The following is a 21662-nucleotide window of genomic DNA, read 5'->3' as shown; positions in this document are numbered from 1 at the left end:
CAAGTTTCATCGATTAAACTTTCCCTCGAAAGAGTAAACAAAGTGTAAAGAATAAGATTAAGAAATCATCAGAATGGAGGGGCAGGGGATTAAGCAACCGAAAAATACAAGAAGCAAGCAAGTAACAGTTACTGCCAGTAATGACAGCAGGTAATGCACAGATAAACCAGTAAAATTATAAGATTGTGTAAACTATCGATGGCTTGAAAAAGCAATTTTCCATTGCCATAAAGTCCAATCACGAGTCAAGAAATAATAACACACATCACCGAAAGCGGGCTAAACGATAGCCAAATGCCAGAGGGCGCCAAAGTCTTAGCCGATTGTTAGTTGAAAGCGACCATGAAGCGTAAACTATCACCGGGTCACGGCGGCAAGCATGGGAGCACCGCGAAGCCGAAATACCGTGCCGGGAGATGGAAAAAAAGCCACGGAGCGAGAATTTCTATTTAGCGGCGCAATTTCTCGTTGAGAGCGACGCGTTTCCCAACGGCCGCAAACAGAAATAGGTGGTAGCCGATAATTTAGAAATCCTGCTGGTCGGCAGTGTCCTTGGGCCGTGCCCTTACACGAAAACCGAAAAGCGAATAAAATCGCACAGAGGATAAGTTTGGATCTATACTTTGATCCAGAGTATAAAAAAATCGTCATTCAATTACTCAGTTTCCGACGAATTAATGGAATGAACAGCTGTCGCATTAGGGACAATAGAAAGACTAACTTGTTCGCAAGAAATATAGTGGGTCACGAAAGTATTCGAACGCCCTTTAAAACAGAATAACTTTTTTATAATTGTACCAAACGACCTGATTTTTTATAATCAATTAGAAGTATTAGTTTATGGAATGATGTGAAAAAAAGATTTTCCAAAAATTATAATTTACAAGGTTACATGCAAATATAAAAAAGGCATTTTTTAAAACTTTTTCATTTGGGCCCTTAATGAAAATTTAAAATATATGTTTTGTAGATCTACAGTTAGTTGTACTCATGCTGAAAATTTAATCGAAATCGGTTGACGCAGGAAAAATCGACACGCATCGAAAGATGTACGATTCTGTGGATTTTAAACAGAAACTGATCAAAAGTCGTGTAAAACTACGATTTTCACCATTTTTAACAGTTTGTAGCTCGTGTGTATGTTAATCGATTTCGATCAAATTTTCAGCATATGTATAACTAACATAGATCTACAAATGATATATTCTAAATTTTCAGTAAGGTCCTAAATAAAAAAGTTTTAAAAAATGCCTTCTTTAATTTTTGGAATATCTATTTTGCATACCATTTCATAAATCAATGCTTCCAATTGATTATAAAAAATCAGGTCGTTTGGTAGACTTATAAAAAAATTGTTCTATTTTAAAGGCCGTTCGAATACTTTCGTGGCTCAGTGTATGTGCCCATAATTGTGAAAGTAGTCTAAGTCGAAAATATAAAAAACTGAGTTCATCAGTTATTTCACATGACATTATTTTGAACTAAACGAATTCAATGTAACTTTTACGATATTGTCAAAAATGAACCGTAGATGGTGCTTGTTGTTTCAACATATGGAATTCATTTAGTGTTAATATACTTTATATACTAAATATATCTCGAAACAAGAAATACTCGACTCGGACAATTTTTATAATAAGGACACGTATCACCAAAAATATATGTTAAAAAACCCGCCGTGTTCGGTACATCGAGTAAATGAATCTTAACCTTTCTTAACAAGGTCAGCTCGTTAGGCCGAATTTCGAAAAAGGGATTCGCTGATGTAGTAGATCGTCCGAGTATTAGTGGAAGTATGTGGTTGATGGTTGTTGGACGTGTTCGTGCGTGTGCATGCCCACGCTAATCGAAATTCAACGATTTCAGAGAGCCGAGGTATAACATCGTCGCACGCCGGGCTTTACGCTTCGTAACAATGCCCCAACTTTCTCCGTCACTTTCATTTTCGTTGGTCGGCTGGTCGACTCTCTCGCTTCTCTCTCGCTTGGATTAGGAAATAGTGCGTGCCCCTCCATTTTGCCGGGGCCCTCCTTTTTCTCATTCGTATTCCCTCGCTCCGTCGTCTTCCCTCCTCGCCGCCGCCGCCGCCGCCGCCGTTCCAAGCCAAGCTTTGTCCCTCTTTCTTGAGGCCCTCGCGCCACTTCCGGCCAACTCCCGCGATTTTAGAAAGGGTCTCCTACCAGCCTGTGTGCTGCCCGTATGAAACCTTTACGCTCTTTGGAGAACACCGATCCGACGAGGATCTACGCCAGGGCCGCCTTATGCAACCTATTGCGCCGGCCGCGGCGCGCGGCGCCTAGGGCCCAAATTTCTGGCCCAACACTCGATCTCTACGACCAAAACTGTGCCATTTACTCCGGAGAATCGCACTTTTCGTTTTCGGTCTCCTTGGTGCAAAGAAACTGACACGAATCACAGTCTAAGGCCCATATTTCGGGCCCAAAAGTGGACTCATTTGCTTGATTCCTTGGTGCATGAGTTATGAGAAGACTGAGATTACTCTGGGCAATCGCAGTTTTCGTTTTGAGTCTTCTCGGTGCTAAGGGACGTACACTAACGAGAGTCCAAGGCCCAAATTTCGGGTCCAACTCTAGATCTCTACGACCAAAACTGTGCCATTTACTCCGTAGAATCGCAGTTTTTGTTTCGAGTCTCCGCAGTGCAAAGGAATTCACACGAATGGGAGTTTAAGGCTCAAATTTCGGCCCCCGAAAGTGGACACATTCTCTTGAATCTTTGGTGCATGAGTGATAAGAACTTACCTTAAATAGACAGAACTTGTTTATTTAAAGTGTAACACAAAAATGATTGAAATATTATCCGAGGAACTTGCGAGGGTTAAAAGGTAAAATTGCAGAGAAGGAGAACGAGTGAAGGGAATGGTTTGAAAGAAAGGGCCACAACCAGATCCTTTTTTTAACACGTATATTTCGACTTTCCGTTGAAAAATAATGCGGTAAATCGTCGTAGGAAATAATAGAATCTGCACAAATCAACTCGCTCGGCGCACCACTATTCGCTTGAAGTATTTACAAGTGATCGTAACTCTTTCGCGACGTGAGGTTTTCTCGAATTATGTTTTCTTATTTTCGTCAGGGGTTGCCAGACACATACAAGGGAATGAAAGAGAACACATCGAGGTCCCTCGCCTCGTGTTTTCATTCGCGTACCCTGATCGAAGTACAGGGAAAAGAAGTTTCGGGGTATGTGTGGTCGTCAGAAGAAGTAGAGGGATTTTAATGATCAGCGACAGCGAAAAACGTGTGCAAGTGCTAGCCTACCCTGTTCCTCCATTAATTATCATAGAAAGAGACATCGAATGAACAACGAATACCGGACGAATATTTACCATAGTGAACGACGATTTCGTGAAACAATAGTAATCGTATGTTTTTTTTTTGCGGATTTCTTTTTATTATTATTAACCACCTTCTCAGGACGTGTCGTCGCGACATAATAAATAGCGATAGTTAGCTTAAATAGCGATACGAATGATTAGTAGTTGAAGAGATTGCTCGTAGGTTAAAAGCGAGATCGTAGACTTCGCGATTATTCCTTCTCGACTTCCATATCCGATTTTCTTCGGTCGTTTACAACGTCGAAGTATCAAGTCGTAAAAGGGAGCTCGGGGGTAAAGGGGCGAAAAAGAGAGAGTGCGATAAAGTTTAATGGTCGTAGTCAGGAACATGCGACATTTACACATCGAGTACATTATACGTCCGCGTTGCGTCATCTCGCGTCTTTTCGTGGATTTTCTGCCGCGATTATCATCGCTACCAGAGAGATAGCCAGCGACTTTCATCTGCCGTGCAAAAAATACTGAATCCTCTATCATCTACCAGTGCAAACTAGACTGCGGATCCATATGCGAAATAAACATTTTCTCCATCGATTACAATAAAGAACAGCAGCTATTAGGTTGGTGCAGAAATCATTCCTAGGGGTGGTCGGGAACCCGCAAATTTTTATTGTTCGGAGACCCGAACGTCAAAGATTTTCGGGTTCTCGACCCGACTTCGACTTTGGGTACCCGAGTATCACTCATTTTCCGGCACCCACTCGACCCTAATCATTTCAGTCTATGTCAGTTTAAACTTCAGTGATTTTTCTGACAGAATCACAAAAATGTTGTTCAGGAGATATTAACGAAAAACACGGACCAATCAGAGCCGCGAAGATTTTCGTAAAGGAAAAAGTTACTTCAAATGACTTGGGCATCACCCTGTATATCTTGAAAGTTCACACAAGTTGTAATTACTGTTGCACCAACCTAACCACAGAAAAATCTTGAATAAGTTGTACCAGTTGAAAATACTGTGTCCATGCTGTTTGAATTTGTTCGCTTTTCAAAATGCACAAAATCCAGAGTCTAGTACAAACGAATTTCCGTTCTCTCTCTCTCTTCTGTACAAATTCAGCATTCCGCCGTTTTCACAATGCGAAACAAACTTGTTGAACGGGCGACCGAATTTTACGAAAGAGACGCTTTTATAAATCTATCAAAAATAATTGTCAGCTTCGTAAACGCTTCGCGATTTAGCGTTGCGTACTCTGTGGGGGAAAAGATACATATACGTTAGACGCGGAATGTTTCAATTGAATTAGACGCAGCTCTCAGATCGATTTTATCAGTAGAGCTCGTCGAAATGAATTTACAAGAAAAGTGGTACGATGCTCCGCAGATTAGAGTACACTGAGTTTTTTGGTTCATCATTAAATTGGACATCTAGATTATTCTGTGTCACTCTCTTGCGTGCACATTTGATCGAGTAAGTTTTTAATACTCTTCAAAATTATATATTATAAAGGTAGTTCTGTTTTATAAGACCAATAGGTCTGAAAAAGTTTACGAAAAACTTGCTATAATCGCGTGAAAGCGCTCTTGAGACCATGCTACATCTGAAAAAACATTTTTGATGTATGTTGATTTTTGTGTCCCTATATAAGATATCATTGTTTTAACCATTTAATGATAATTTTAAACAATAGTTTCGATAAATGTGACTGCACTCGATCTATTATCGCATGGCAATGTAAAATAATGGCGGTAATTGCGGTAACGTAAATGAAAATTTATGTTTTTGTACGGAGGCGGTGTGACAAGTTCGTTTTTCTTTGTTATAATAATACGTTTACGGCGCAATTGTTATTGATTGCAGACTTATCTCTCTCTCGTAAGAGAAAAATTACCAAACAGCACCACGAACATATCATTGAATTATCGGTTTACTAAAGCGATGGGAACATCTGCAAATTAGCTGGTAACATTTGATGAATTTTGTTAGACGAAAAATGCCCTGCTAATCTGTCGAGCACCGTACTCTAATTCACAAAGAGATATCACATGTTCATCGTAATACGCGTTGAATCATTACCCCTGAATAATACTGCGTTAACTTCTGCGAGTACATGTCTAAGTACGTACAGTGAGAATTAAACAGAGGCAGCACTTTGTTTCGAACATCTCGAGATGGAATATTAATTTTATAACGTTCGATCGAATATTAATTCAAATCCGACTTCCATCGTTTCCTGGATCGTGGCTTCCTTACAAATCGAATATTTACAACAACTACATTCTTTAGCGGATCAAGTCATAAATGTTATATCGATACTATGTACACTCATTTCTGACTCTGATTATGTTCACAATTGTTTCACTTCACTCCTGTATCGTTGTATACAGCTTGTAGTTCTCAAATCGGTGCTAATCGTTCGACACGATTTTCTTTGAAATCGTTTTCTACAAAACCGCTCGACTGTATTTCCAAATGAAAATTAAGTGTGACATATTCATTTTGTCGTACAGAGATTTAATCTTCTCTCTGTGTATGAGGTGAAAATGCAAAAATTACAATTGTTACGTTGTGTACACTTATCTTTTACAAACCAATAAAATTGCACAAATACCTACGTAGACAAATGTTTCTTTATTACACCCCTGTACACGGTCAACCCTTTAAAAATTGCCACAGCATTATTCAAAACAGTTTTAATATTATTGAATTCGTCTGCAATCTATAAATTGTAAAAATCTCAACTGTTTTATGAGCAACCAGGTTCAATTCGATGTGCACAATGTAAAAAAGATAACATAGAATAAGAATGATCTGAAGAAATGTCTTGATTTTCGAATTAAAATTGCTTCGAGTCCAAAGAGTGAACATTAGGATAGTAGTGCACAGAGAGAAGGTTAACGAAACCAAAATCGTGCGATAACTATTCAGAGATGATTAGCACCAACGACGGTCTCTTTTGATCATCTGGGCCAACTCGCGGTCAGCACCTAGAAGAATAGAGACTATAGCGAATCGCGAGGGTGGACCGTGACGTCACGGACTTTATTTAACATCCTGTATAATTCGTGCAACGTCAGTCAAGGACTGTTACAAAGGAACGACAGTTTCGACACAATTTGTTTTCGATCATTAATCTGGCTTCTGGCTTTTCCTCCTTTCGGACTTGGATGAAAACGAACAGCCTCTCGTTTCTCTGGGATTTTCAATATTTATACAAAAATCTTTATACATGCAACACTTCCTCCTTTTATAAAATGTTGAAAGTATCAATCTTTTTTTGGTAGCACGTATTTCGAGCGGCTTTCACAGTGCAGGTAATGGAGCTGATAGCAAATTGCATTTACGTCAGACTCGTTAATGAGACTTGGACGTAGCCTCGAACTTTGATACTGATTTCTTTTATAGGAATAGCTGTTTTTAAGACGAGAATTAATTCAGTCGGGGTAAGTAAATCTCGTAGCCTTGCAATTTTCTGCGGTAAACTTTAAAATGAACATCTTTTCAATCATCTCATTAAAACGCTAAACGAAACAATTTTCGATTCACACTTTCCGTTTCTTCTCATGCACATAATCTCTTGCAAAATATCCTGAATCTGGAAACTGCTGAACTCAGAGGCCGGATACACGGTAAATTAATCCGAATCTATGGATTTGTTACATAAATCCGGATTAACCGAAGGGGAAGTACTTTCCCAGAGATCGAATGTATCAACACATCTCGTTACACACTTCGTCATATATTTGTCATTAACGTAGAAATCCGCGGATAGCTACTCTCCTGGTTGCACAAGAAATATTGCCTGCGTGATTAATTTGAAAGTTTTATGTAGAAAAAACGCGGATATATTACGAAGACAACGACGACGTGTAACACATCGCAGAAAAACGGAGAATGTTCATTACTGTGATAAAGTTATTGCGCTGCGTTTTGTCTCTCTGAACGGCACGAATTTTTACGCTTGTCATTACGATTGTCGTCGAGCTTCTGTATCGGGAATTTTCATAAGATTTACTTCCTTCGGAAATTTCGAGATTCGATCATACGGCACATAAACTTTTCTTGTGTAATAGAAACACCGGTTAGTTAAATTCCTTAGGCGAAGTTACATAATTCTGTTTTTGACACGAGAAATTCTGTATGTGCGCTGGAAAGAATTTTCGATCGTTTCTTAAAGAAACACCCTCGGGAATCATTGTAAATTCAATAATTCGTTAGATCGTGCTTTATAAATGTGCGTCAAGTTTGTTTAAATTTTAACGTAATTTTGATTCAATTGATTTTTACCAGGGACCAAAAATAACAGTTACAAGATTTTATACGATAAAAATCATTAATAAAACGTTGATTATTATTGAAATTCAAGATGCACACAAAATATAAAGAAAAGAATTCGAAGAGCAAAATGATTGAAAAATACCGATTTTTATACTTTTTGGTTACAAATAACAGTTATTAGTGTCCAAAAAATTGGATCTCGATAAATAAGCAACCAAAATGAGTTTTCTCATCAATAATTATTATGAACAAGTGAAAAGTAATTCGATCATCGATAACTGTTATGAGCGCGACCGAAATAAATTCCTCTCATTGATAACTGGCATAAGTGATCGAAATGAATTTCTCTCAACGATAACATTTACTACCAATACGATTTTAGTCGATGAAATACTTGTTATTCTATAACTTTTTTTCTTTTCGGTTATAACAGTTATGGTTCTTGATTTCTACAGATTGCAAGAATTGCCTCTCGTGAAATTGTAGAGTCGATAACTCGGTAATTTGTGTTTACGAATGTACGAGATTCACTCATCGGAATATATGTTTGTTGAAATGTTAACATAGTTTTGATTATCGACACATTTTGTGAAACATCGAAGATTAACAATCCAGTTGATTTCCATATAAATGATGCCTTCTTAACTGCACGTATAAAATAGTGTTTACTGTATAATATAATATAATCGATTTCCAATCATTTATGTCGCTACCTTCACATACATTGACTATCAAGAAAATGGCCACATTGGAATTAGGGGAAAGAATGTCTATATTTTATATTTAGCAACGAGATTAATACTTGATGTAATGAAAAAAGAAATGATTTTTGACGACGATACTGCCCAAAAATTTAATTGTGTTTTCGAATTTCTCTGTCACAGTTTCTACAGCGTATCGCGAAAGACGATATGCGTTGAAGTGTAGGTAGATGATCTGGATGTTGGATGATTTCGAAAATTGTATTGCCGAGCAATGTACTTACACAGTGTTCGAGTGTTCGCAGAGTGATCGCGATAGGTACGCGGAACTTGAGCAGAGAACCACTGTGGTTCATCGAAACTCGGTTTCCAGACTGTTGAAAACTCGCTAGACCGTGAAGAAAGAATGGGAATAGCGCAGAGAATAATTCCGAAGGGGCGCCTGTGCAACGACGATGCGACTTGCACGTGGAACGCCGGTTGCGGAGGTGCAGGCGTCGTCGCGTTTCAGCTACTGCGGCGCATCTACCTGACACGCTATAAAAAACGTTGTGCGCTTCAAGTGCATTCTTTATTTTAACTGCTATGGACGGATGTATACGCGTCGATCGTTTCGTCGGGGATGGGGCTACACGTGGCAATTCAGATCGAAGGATTTATCAGAGTTTCGCAGATCGTCAACAGTCCTCGCGGTGAACTTGCGTCGCTTGTCCAACTTGACAATAGACATTAATAAAACTTCCGAATAATTGCAAGCACGTCATCATTTTACAAGACATGGATATGAGAAATCCGTTTGAAAATAGTTTAAAGAAAGGGTTTGTTCGCAAAATTGCTTCTAACAGTGTCAGTTTGAATGTAAAGAACGCATGTACATAATTAGAAAGCAATTGTTCGGCAGCAGGATTTATTTCGGATTGAGCTGCGACACAGTTGTAAAGCGGTCGCGAAACACAGGTAAATTCTTCGATCCGGAGTACAATGCCGGTGCCGCGCTCGACTAAAAATCGGTTGAATCGAGGTACATAGCTGCCTCGACAACTCGTCTGTTTCGATTCTCCGGTGCCCTCGAAACGGAATCCCTAAAACAATACGCGAAAACGTCCGACACATGCCGGAGGGGATGTAGAGTAGTATATCACGCCGGTTACAATCGATAATCGCAAACGGGCAGTGATTTTCAATTCCGCAGGGTTTGATTTTCCACTTTGAACTTTTGTTTCGGTCGGGCAACGCTCGCCGACCATCGCGAGCTTTCCGCGAGCGTACTTTCTGACTTTTCACGGTCCTCGTTGCATTGATTTCTTTTTCCGTCGCCGTGCGGCGGCGTTTCGTTAACGAAGAGTCATTATTTCTCTCGATCAGTCTAAGCTTTTACCCCCACCCCTGCGTCACTGTTCCCGAAACTGTTCGCGAAGAAAGTTTCGAGGAATTTTGCTGGATGCTCGAACTTGTCTCGCGGCACACAGCTGGGCTTTTCTTCAGGGATGGTTGAACGATGGGGTTGGTTTAGATGAAACCACCGAGCGCGTCGTGGAAGTCTTGCAAGTAGGCGAGAAGCTGAGGCATCGTTGGACGATCCCTGGACAGGCCTAACCAACAGACTGCCATCAGGGCGAACAGCTCGTCCGGACATGGTCTTGGTTGAGCTAATCGATAGCCGTCCCGAAGACACGCCATCATCTCGAATGGGTCCACTTCAACGTACGGCTGCTGGCCCAGGGTCGCTAGCTCCCACAGGAACACTCCAAACGACCACTAAAACAGAAATCAAGATGGTCACAGTCGGAATTCTGTGCTAATTGAAATACATTTATTCCTCGTATATACAGGGTCATCCGTTTTTAAACGGCCAAACGTTAACCAGCTGTAGAGGACCCCAAATAGAACAACTTTTACCCCTTTACACTTTTTTTTGTTTTGGCCTTGATTTCCAGATAATTGCAAAAAACCATCATTTTTTGAGTTTACATAAAATTAAATATCTCAGGACTCCAATGATGAATCTTGATGGTTTTTCCTTTGTTTAGTTTAAAATAAGTAGGGGCATCTTTTTTATTGAATAAACTTTTTTGTATGACCTTCGGATCATGGTTTTTTTGGCGTGGGGCACACCACCACTTTTCAACTTATTTCTGTTAGGCCCCACGGTGCTTATTTTAAACTAAACAAAGGCAAAACCATCAAGATTCATCATTGGAATCCTGAGATATTTAATTTTGTGTAAACTCAAAAAATGATGGTTTTTTTTGCAATTATCTGGAAATCAAGGCCGAAACAAAAAAAGTGATAGGGATAAAAGTTGTTCGATTTGGGGTCCTCTACAGCTGGTTAACGTTTGGCCGTTTAAAAACGGATGACCCTGTATAATTCGTAATTACATTCTACTTTGAAATTGTATTTCAATCGTAAAAACGAATTACATTGCAATTTAATTGAATGAAGAGACTGAATATCGAATTACGAAATAATTGAATTCAATATAATTCAATTGCCTTATAAATAGCACGATAAATATTTTCTACCTAGCTTGCAACAAACTGGAGTCAAACGGAAATTTGTTTTCTTTCTTAACATGTTGAATAGGTCGAAAATAATATAATAGTATTTTCTATGTAACGATTAACTAAGAGCCTGTGCTGAATAGTTAATGAATTTCCACGGTGATTAAAATCACAGGAATGTACAATGAAACGTGCAATGAAATTTTATAGACAAATCTCATCGATTAAACTTTCCCTTAAAAGAGCAAACAAAATGTAGAGAATAAGAGTAAACAAATCATTAAAATGAAGCGCCGGCACCTCTGGAAATATTCCATGTGCCATTTAAACTGTGGTGCCTAACGTGGTTCGGAACCCACCTTATAAAAAGTGTACGTCTCGTTGCGAAAAAACTCTGGCAGTTAAGTGCGACGTAAAATAACCATTAAAAAAGAAAAATTAAACTGAAAGGGCAGTGGATTAAGCGACAGAAAAATACAAGAAGCAAGCAAGTAACTGGTAATGCATAAAAACCGTTGTCCACTAATGAGACAACCTAATATTCGATCTATCCGCGCTGTTTCATTATTGTCGAAATCTCAAGGCAGTAGGATACCGTAGTGCAACGAGAGAGATAATGCACCGAGTTATGGCGCGGCGAGGCTTATAAAATCGCAACACGGCGCGATAAAGTTCGATAGGTCGATAGAAGTGCTTGTGGACCATGCTCAACTGGAATCCTCGTTTAGACCTGAATTTTATTGGAACTCGATCGGTCGTCGTCTTCGGCAGACACCGGGGGTGTCAACGTTTTATTGGCATTCGATACAAATTATGAGCGTACCACGTCCGTAGCCGTGCTGTATTGATTGTGTTGGAGTGTTTCCAATGCCATCCAGCGAATGGGTCTATTCTCATTATCGCCGAGACAATGGTAATCCTGAGGAAAGAGATCTCGCGCCAGAGCAGTGTCAGCCAGCCGCACTCGGAGACTGCTTGGCTCGATCAGGCAATTTCGGGCGGCGATGTCCCTGAAACGTGAATCACGTATACATTTTCACACATTCACGGAAACATCGTGCGGATTTTTATGCAAAATACAAATCGACTGTAGAAATTGAAAGACGACTTTCGCCTCGAACATTCTTGTGTCTCCGTTAAAGCAAGTGCTCATTCTCAATCATTTAAAAAATGTTGTGAATATTTAATTGGTATAATACCCCATCCAATACTTAAATGTTCAGGAATTGATTATATATTTTGAATAATTGTACAGCAACTTTTAATGGAGCCTCTCTCTCTCAAAGTCATTCGAGTGCCAAGGGTTAAATATGTTTCTTCATCTTTTACTGTTATTTTTAATAAAGTTGTATGTAATTATATGTAAAATTGTTTTAGTGGCCCGTTTTTTATAAAAACTTTATTCCGAGATCTAGAATAGTATTCGAATTTGTTCTCAGCGATATAGGATGACGTATGATTTGATTAATTGATGATTAATAAGTATTTAATCGTTAACCACAATTTTAACGACTAAACGAGGAGATTAATTGTTAATTGCGATTAACGATTGAAGTAGAAATTTAGTCGTCAATCGCTGATTAAATTTTTGCCCAACTCTGCTCAGGAGTACTATTTCTGTTTTTCGAAGTACTTATAGAGAGTTCGAATTCAATCAATCAAAGTTCGAACCTGTTTGCAAGGTACTTGATTCCATCCCTACGCATTAGCCGTATCTGGAGTGTATGATTTTTTTCCACCTAGATTAGGCATTCGGTACACTGTGGGACGGGGGTTAACAGCGAAGTATAAAGTAACAAAGGCAATTACCTGTGCAAGAGTCCCCGGCCGTGCATGAACGCTCCCGCCCTGGCAACCTGAGTGCCAACGTGCACCAGGTCTCTGGTCACAGGATGATGATTCCCGTCGGTAAGGTATAACTTTAAATTCAGCTCGGCCGACGTGCTGGTATATGCCAACAACGGGCAAGAACTATCCAGGCAGGCGGCTGCGAGCGACGCTATGTTTGCATGCATTAATCCAGCCAACTGGGAGCCCTCCACCACCAGCAAAGATGCTTGATAAGCGGACGCCACTTCTAAAATTTCAAAGTTTTCGCATTAGTTCGACGTGACACCGATTCCTCGTCGCGCCTCTCGCTTTGCAACTCAAAGCTCGAAACGCGAGTCTCGAAACTGCTCCGGGTTTCCGGACAGGTACGATACTGTGCTGGTAATCTTTATTTCTGCTGGTCAGCGATCGATGTTCGTTTATTCCGTATTTACACGAATTGGAAATCGCTCTTTAAATCTTCGTCTTTGTAGACGAGGTTTGACTATGTCCTAATTAGCACGTTGACCAACACGTCGGTGACAACAATTGCCTTCAACCCCTTGCCGTAACATTTTCTTTACAGTCGCAGTGAACAAGAACTGTGAGCATGATAAAGAAACGTCTTTATCCCGACAATGTCGTAGAAGAGAAAAGAATATTTATTTCAATGCTTAAATGTGCTCATAATTGAAGGGGTGGATGGATAAAGGTGTCAAGTAACAAATTGTTTGTTTTCTGTAAAAGAGTTTTTAGCGAGGTATGTTGTCCTTTTTTGATGAATGAAAATAATAACACAAATCAATTACAAATATATATATTGTTATGGTTGATCTCTAATACAAAAAAAGATAATAATTATCTTCATTCATCAAAAAAGGACGACATATTTTGTTAAAAACTCTTTTACAGAAAACAAACTTGACACCTTTATCCATCCACCCCTTCAATTATGAAAGTGGTCTATGTGAAAATTGAAAAAAATGAGTTTATTAGTTATTTCTAGACTGCGGATCCTATGCATTTATGACAAAAATGAGTAGTTGTAATACAAAACAGGAAGAAGATTAAAAGAGTTTAACAATACCGATATAAAATCATTAATGAGGAAAATAAATTTTTACTTAGCTCCTATAGCTCTTACAATTGATATATAAAAATTTTATTTTAAACTGAATTAATTCAATGTAATTTTAACGATATTGTCAAGAATGAACCTCTAGATAGTTCCATCATTATGGGCACATTGATTACTAACGAGATTCAAATCTTATTCCATTTAAAAAGAAAGACCTCAGAATCGTCATTTAATTATTCAGTCTCTAGCGAATTGAATTAAAAATGAAGAATTACTGTACTAGAGTCAATAAAAAGATTAACGTATCTACGAGAAGTGTCTTCGAAAAATATTGTAAAAAATGGATAAATGAAACGTAATCGATGTGATCAATTTGAAGTCTGGCTTGGCAGTCAACGTGTTGATCTCGTATTTAATTTTGCTCTACGAATAGTTCTTGCACTGTCGTTTTTGCGAAGAGGACGCTGAAATCAGTGTTTGATTCGTAGGTCGGTAAGGTAGTCGACTTGAGTGAATTTCTGCAAAGGTGTTCGGTTTTACAGATCATTCATGGTTTAGAACATCAACAGTTGGTACAAGACTCTCTACTTTATCGTGGACCGTTACTTCAGCGCAATTGTTGCTATTATTCGTCGTGTTTTTAATCATTTGCTGTAAAGTGCACCGAAACGTTTGTAACTATGTGAGAAACATTCCAATAGAATGGCGCTATTAACAGAAAGATTGTAATATTCTTTTATATAGAAAGACTTAAAAATACTGCAATGTGTAGAAGTAACAGCTGTATTCTCGATAACAATTTACAACCCTGCTGTTCGTTAACAAAGACAATATAATAAACTGATGAAAGACATACAAAGATAAACATTTCGGTGACACTTGCGAATAGGTGAATGTCCTCTGACACAGCAGAGTAGATCCGGCGGCCTGCTAAACCCATCTCCGCAGGATGCAAACAAAAACGATCATGCAAACGAACACGTTCCCTTATCAGAAATTCATACCTGTCACGGTTTTTATGATGACCTCCTGTTCCCGGCCAGCGAGCTCCATGGTTCCCTTGTAAACGCGGCCGAAGGTGCCCTCCTGCACAAGATTGCGACAGTACAACGCAGACCTGGAGATCGCCAGCGCCCTGGCCTTGTCGCAGGGATCGTTCGTCTGCAAATTAACAAGACAGCCGCGACGAGGACATTAAAACCTGGGCAAAGAGATTCCTAAACAATTCGCGGCGGTGTCCCAGCTCCCGATCGTCGCGTCCGGCCTGCATAATTCATCACAAGTACGAAATCCCTATGCGACGTAGGAGTGTAAGAGGAGAGGCACTCATTAAAAAAGCATTTGTCGCCCTGTAACGGAACACGAACGAAGATCGCGGCGTCCCCGAAGGACGAGCTGAAGGAAGGAAGGACGGAAGGAAGGAAGGACAATCCCTTGGCTCTTCGTGTCGTCGTTATATCGTCGTGTTCCCATCGCAGCCGCCCGCGTTTTCCCTTTGTTCCTCGACAGTTTTCCGCTCTCGGAGTTCTTGCTCGCTGGAAAGCCGGCGAACGAGACACCGGGAGGGAGAGATAGAGAGACAGAGAGAGAGAGAAAGGGGGTGGCCGGTTATTCATTAATTTCAATTTTCCGGAGTTTTGCCTCCGGCCCCACCCATTCCATTTGCACTCGCTTAGGCGAACGAGCGCGGCACAGAGGCGCGACGTGTGCACGCATGACCGCCGAGGGACAAAAAAACCCCCAGAAGACAGTCGAAAACCAGCCCGGGGAACGTATTAGCGCTGGCGCAAATTACTGGACGATGTATTGGATTTCGAAAGGGCACGGTGACAGTGGCGCGACCGAAGGGGATCAAGGCAGAAAGCTGGCTGGAAAGCCACGCTCGGCGTCATTTGCCGGAACTCGGCCCGCAAATCGACACGATACGATACGGCTGCTGAAACGAGAGGGTTGTCTGCGCTAGCTAAGAACGCTGCGGACGGATTTACGGGCGGAATTCGTGTGACAAATACCGGGCCATTTTTCCGGATTTATTCGATATTACGCTAATGTCTCGGTATGCGGGAAACCGTGTACAGTTTCTTGGACTATTATCACTGGTTAGATTATTTTCTTGTGAAACTGCGATCGGCATATTGGTGACATTTTTCGGATTGAAACGATACCAAACATGATGCAATTTCCATCGTACTTAATTGTTTAATACAGGATGCCAATAAAACCTGACTACCCGAACTAATACAGGATAATGACATGATAGTTCATCTAATTTTCTGATTGAAACGATACCAAACACGATACAATTTTCACCATATTTTCTGTCAGTAGAACCTCGATTATCCGAACTAATACAGGACAGACAGAATGATAGTCCACCTTATTTTCTGATTGAAACGATACCAAACACGATACAATTTCCATCTTGTCTGCTGGTTTAAAATAGCTTCGACTGCAAAGGGTTAAATCATCTAGTCCATTGTATCCATTAAACCATAATTATAATAATAGAAGCAACGTCTGTCTACATTTCGTCAATTTGCAACGAGCATTTCTTCTTGGCCCCTGTGAACGTTAATTAAACAGTCACAGTATAGGTATACATATATGTTTACTATACGTGGATGTCTAATTAACAACGTCGTGTTACGACACTGAATCCATTTTAATTTACGGTTCTCTCACTAAATGTTATACAAGCTACTTTCTACGTATGTATACCAAAATCAGATATCTAATTTATTCGCAAGCTCTTTTCTATTTTCAAACTTATTCTGCATCGAGTCTCGAATAAAAATAAAAGCACTATACATGTTGAGAAAGACTGTGCGGAAGCACATTCAGAAGAAAATGTATAAAATACAGTTAAATGAAACACTGTGAGCGAGAATGATCTAACTAGTAGATACAGCTCGCCCCTCCCCAATGCATATTATAATCCAGTTCCAGATAAGCCGTAATTGGACACATCATGTCTGATCCAATTAAATTCGCAAAACGCTAATGCCATTTCCCGACCACTGCGCACTAGTTAAACAAAATTGTGGCGACCTTTACACCGAAATTACATATTCGATCGGAATTCTTCCTTTTATAAACTGTATTCATATAAATTATAACTAGACGGCGTTTCCTGCATTTATGACAAAAATTAGTAGATGTAATTTAAAACATAAGAATACTTTTATATTGTTTTCAGCCTATTGAAGATATGAGAGAAAATTAGTTTCTATGTCACTCCGGTTTGTTGTAATTCACGTAGAAAATTTTTATTTTGCATAGGGTCTAATTATAACGTTCTACAATCATTATAAATAGACAAGAATATTAGGTAGACTAGATGTGTAATCGAGGTTCTACTGCATCGTGTATCAACTTGAAAATTAAACATGTCTTCCGACCTAGAATAATTCCATTGTAACTGTGTAGTAATTCATTAGATAGCAACATGTTCAATAATGTAAAGAATATTGTGAATAATGGTGCAACAATTTTTAGTGGTGCCTCCGAGTCATCCCTCGGCTGTTAAAGGTTAAACTACGAAGAAATAATTCCAATAATAGATCATATCTAACGGTGAAACTTCAGAGAACCTTGAAAAATACTCCCTCTGCCTCAAAATAATAGTAGCAAGTGAATATTCAAACGGGAATTATTGGCGAATGCAGCTGTAAATGATGTTGTAGCGCAAAATTGCGAAGCCTTCAATCAAAATCAATGTTTCACGACATCTGTCATTTGTTCTGACACATCTTTCAATTATTACGAATTATAACTAATTTTCTAATTTCATCCGGTGATCGAAATCAATTGTTTTATTTCAGTTGAATGTCAACCCATTGTAAAAGTAAGATGAAAAGAAACAAAGCTTCGCAGCCAAGGGATCCTACCTACAAGTTTAAAATGCAGTAACGAAATTATTGAGAAATCCAGAAACTATCTGAACACTCAAAACAAAAATTAGGAGTAATATTTTTAATTTATTGTTTAATGTAATCTAGTTTTTTCGTTTTTTGATAATAAATGTTGCGTTCTATATTCATTTTCTTTTGCTACTATTATTATGGAACTAATTAAATTCATCAACTGCTACTATTATTATCAGACAGAGGGAGTAATAGTTAGCTCATGAATTTTTTCATCCGTCGAATGTCATGCTTATGAACACCTACCATTAATCCGACTTTTACAACAGCTTCGAGGAAACGTTAACGTGAATTTTATTTTTGAAAATAGCGAAAAAGCATCGCGCTCGATTAATTAACAAAAGCCGTGACGACTCCGCGTTAATCAGCCAAATAGAGATTCAATTTCTCTGCGAATCCGCAAATATGTACACGCGAACTTAACACGAGAACCCGTTGCAGCTTTTTATTCGCCGGCAAGCGGCTCCGTCGAATTTAAATTGTCTCATCACGATTTCATTAACAAACGGAAAATGACAGAAACAAAACAGATAATCTGCGGAAGGGTTTCAACGCAATGAAAATGAAAAGAAAGGGGGACGAGAAAACGAAATCAACGAATGGACGAACCGCGTCGATGAAAGGCGGGGATACAGAGAAAAGAGGAAAAACAAATTGAAAAAACAGACCTTGCTTTCGGTGACGAAGTGCCTCGTCAACGGACGCTTTGGCTTCAACAATTTAGCGAAGTTGCAACAATTCTCTCGTTTCTAACGAAAACAGTTAGCTCTGTGAATGGGATATTAGACGGACATAATTGAAAATTATTTGCATCGTTCATACATTTATATTACCTGAGGGAGTCAGATAATATTGCGGTACTGATTTATGTTCAATTTCTAGTTAGAAGTTTACTAAATGACATGGAAAAAAACTTTTTGAAAACCACGCTTATATTAAAATGCACTAAAAAGGGGAAAATAATTTTTTTAGGCATTAGTGACTATAAACAAAAGCGTGGAGCGCTAAACTATACTGACGTAATCTTCGTGGGAGCTCCACGTTTTTATTTATTTATAGTCACAAATGTGATAAAAAAATTATTTTCTCCTTTTCAGCGCATTTTAATATAAGCGTGGTTTTCACAAAGTTTTTTTATATATTTTTTTATTTTCTATAGAATGAGGGGATGACTCCGAGAGGCGACGTCTCCTGTTGGAGTCCGAAATTGTCCGAAATGGAACTGAATGGACGGAACACTATACTGAACCAGTGTCGCCAGAATGAGGATCAAACGGTCGTCCTTACTCTCCTCCTTATCCATTCCATTATCCCATTCCAGCACCATGCGCACACTCCAACGTCCCCCACTAAGACCGTAGACCACGGTGCCCGAGCCGTAGACTGGTCTGGTCATCAGAGAGGGGGTACATCATCTCACCATGATTCCCCTCATCTGGCAACACTGCTCACTGAGTTCCATCGGTACGAAGTGGGTCAGTGGAGTGGAGATGAGTCGGAGTGGGAACGCGTAGTGGAGTAGGGAGCGTTGGCGCGCGGAGTGGGGATCGCTGAACGCGATGACGCACTGCCGAGTGTCGCGTCGCGCGGCGAGGTGTGACGGTTAATATTAAAATTTTTTCTCCTAAACGCACAGTTTTCTTTTTTAATTTGTTTTTTAATATTGCATTGTCATTCAGTTCTGAGCTATGTTTAAAGTTTCAAGTCTCTAGCTCATCGGGAACTGATTTAAAATTCAATTACAAGATTTGACGCATACAACGACAACGACAACAACTCGGCAAGCTAATAAGCGTGGTAAAAAAGTTTTAAAAATTTGCAAGTGGCATATCCAGTCGAAATATTTTTATAATGCCCATAATTGTGAAACAAAATATATTTTACTGTTGAAACAACCAACTGCAGTGATAAATAATTTCACCGATTTTCTGCACCAGTCTTCGCCGATTGATCCCGATGGGAATCCGCAAAATTTATCGCCGGGAGACGGAAAAAATTGTAAGCTGTCTCACACTTATGAGTTGTATAATTGCAGCATGCGTCGCATGTGTTGCATATTAGTCGAATAGATAAAAAAAAAGGAAGCAATATAACGGATTTGTAATTGCCGGGGTAAATGAATGGGAAACGAAATTGAACCGTCCGTCGGCCGAACGCTTTTTGTTGTAATGAATGTAGACTGACGAATAGCTTTTATACAATCAAAATCGGGCTATTGATTTAACGGCGCCGCGAGCGAACTTTTTGCTAGATGCGCACGTAGCGGCAATTCGTTTTATTTAGCGGGATGGTATCGTCAAACATCGCCGTTTGTTTTTTTCGCGGCGGTGGATGCTTTAAAAGCTTTATATTCCCAGAAAACCGGGCTCGTCCGACTGAAGGCGAGCCGGATTGCTTTCCACTCCGATCAAGAAATTAATAATACATTTGTGCGATGCGATTGGTCCAGTCGTATTCCGCGCACAATCGAACATACCGTCTCGGAGAGTGGACTCGATTCTGACGCCAAATCAATTTACTAAGTATCTTTTAATACACTAAAAGTAGTGAAATACACAAGTTTTAATATATCCTACATACATACAGGTTGTTTCGTTTATCTGATAATGGAAATATCTTGTGACGCACTGAAGTTACGAAAAAAATTTGTTTACAAAAATTGTTCGGTATGAAGGGTACAATCATATAGTCTAATTTTTTTTAGGTCTGGCATGGTGGGCAGGGGTGATTTTATTCAAATTAAGTTTTTAAATAGAATGTCCTATTTTTTATACCATAGATCGATAGAGTATCAAATTCTGAGTATAAGAGTGTGTTGACCTTAATATATCCTACACCTAATAGTTAACGAGATATTATCCAAAGAAGAAAGAAAATTGTTTCGATAATATCTCGTTAACTATTAGGTTTAGGGCATATGAAGGTCAACACTATTACACTCAGAATTTATCTATGAATTTATATATTCGATCTATGGTATAAAAAAAATAGGACATTCCATTTAAAAACCTTAATTTGACTTTGAAATCCCCCCTCCCCACCATCCTAGTCCTCAGAAAAATTAGACTATATGATTGTACCCTTCATACCGAACAATTTTTTCAAACAAATCTTTTTCGTAACTTCAGTGGGTCACAAGATATTTCCGTTATCAGATAAACAGAACACCCTGTATAATTATGTCAATTGCAAATAAGACCAATTGCAATTTTTTCAAAATTTTCTTCACGTCATGTAGTGAACTAATTGTTCTAACTTCGTAAAAGCAAATCCGAATTGTATCGTCCAATATTAAAAGTGTCCGAACATTAATTGGCGAGGTAATCAAAATTGTCAATGATTCTCATATTTTTATTATCTCAGTCCGCAGAGTAATACGTATAAAATGTTATCGATTTTATTTTTTAATATTTCCCTACGTTGCGCATAGGTTCCGAGGGGCCATCAATTTTCATTTGTATTCAGAACACATAACTGTTATTATTTCGTGATAAATTATGAATAATATTAAAGTAAAATACGATCGAAGCATGATTCCGTAGTAATTGTTACAGTTATCGTAGATTCCGCGTCGAATTCCTTGTAACATTTCGAAAAATGTGTAGTCGTTTACATAATGTAAGACGAAGAATTCCCTCGTCTGAAATTCCTACAGTATCTAGAAACGCGTGTATTCCCTGGTAGCATCCGGCTAGCAAGGATGAAAATTATTCAAAGAACCCGAAGCTTAATTTCCTGGGTAGGAAATTATCTAGGAAGAAGGTTATCCCGGAACAACAAGAAATTTGCAACTAAACTGCATGTACTGCAAAGCTATGCATATTAAAAACATACCGGGGCATCTCCTTTCTCCGGGTTGTGCCAGAGGATTGGATAAAGGTGGCACGCTTCTATCGGGAAAATAGGTAAGGGAACGGGTTTGCTCCTGTACTGAAGATCTTCTGTAGACAGGGACGGTAATGACTTCTTTAGCAATGGGATCTCGAGCGTATCGTTTTACAAGAGGGATAAGACGTCGCTGGATTACATGACTGGCTGAGTTTCAAAGAACGGTGAATAGGTTACCGGCG

The 21662-nt window shown here is 39.2% G+C and overlaps 1 protein-coding gene across 9 annotated transcripts in view; it reads right to left on the bottom strand.

Annotated features, from left to right (window-relative positions):
* Positions 1 to 21662, bottom strand: part of LOC143221777 (tyrosine-protein kinase Dnt) — a 170858-nt gene that overhangs the window by 23489 nt on the left and 125707 nt on the right. For 7 of the 9 annotated variants that reach the window (XM_076447281.1, XM_076447285.1, XM_076447286.1 and 4 more), the window contains 4 exons: positions 14674 to 14830; positions 12592 to 12859; positions 11606 to 11792; positions 873 to 10036 (listed from right to left, as the gene is read on the bottom strand). In XM_076447281.1, the coding sequence (XP_076303396.1) occupies positions 9788 to 10036; positions 11606 to 11792; positions 12592 to 12859; positions 14674 to 14830 (861 nt within the window). In that variant the 3' untranslated portion in view covers positions 873 to 9787. Of the gene's footprint in view, positions 1 to 872; positions 10037 to 11605; positions 11793 to 12591; positions 12860 to 14673; positions 14831 to 21662 lie in introns of those variants that run through there. The other 2 variants (XR_013011851.1, XM_076447279.1) reach the window with 2 other exon arrangements.

This window comes from Lasioglossum baleicum, chromosome 3 (assembly GCF_051020765.1).
Source record: "Lasioglossum baleicum chromosome 3, iyLasBale1, whole genome shotgun sequence".
Taxonomy (NCBI): Eukaryota; Metazoa; Arthropoda; class Insecta; order Hymenoptera; family Halictidae; genus Lasioglossum; species Lasioglossum baleicum.
This window is presented reverse-complemented; position numbering and strand designations above follow the sequence as displayed.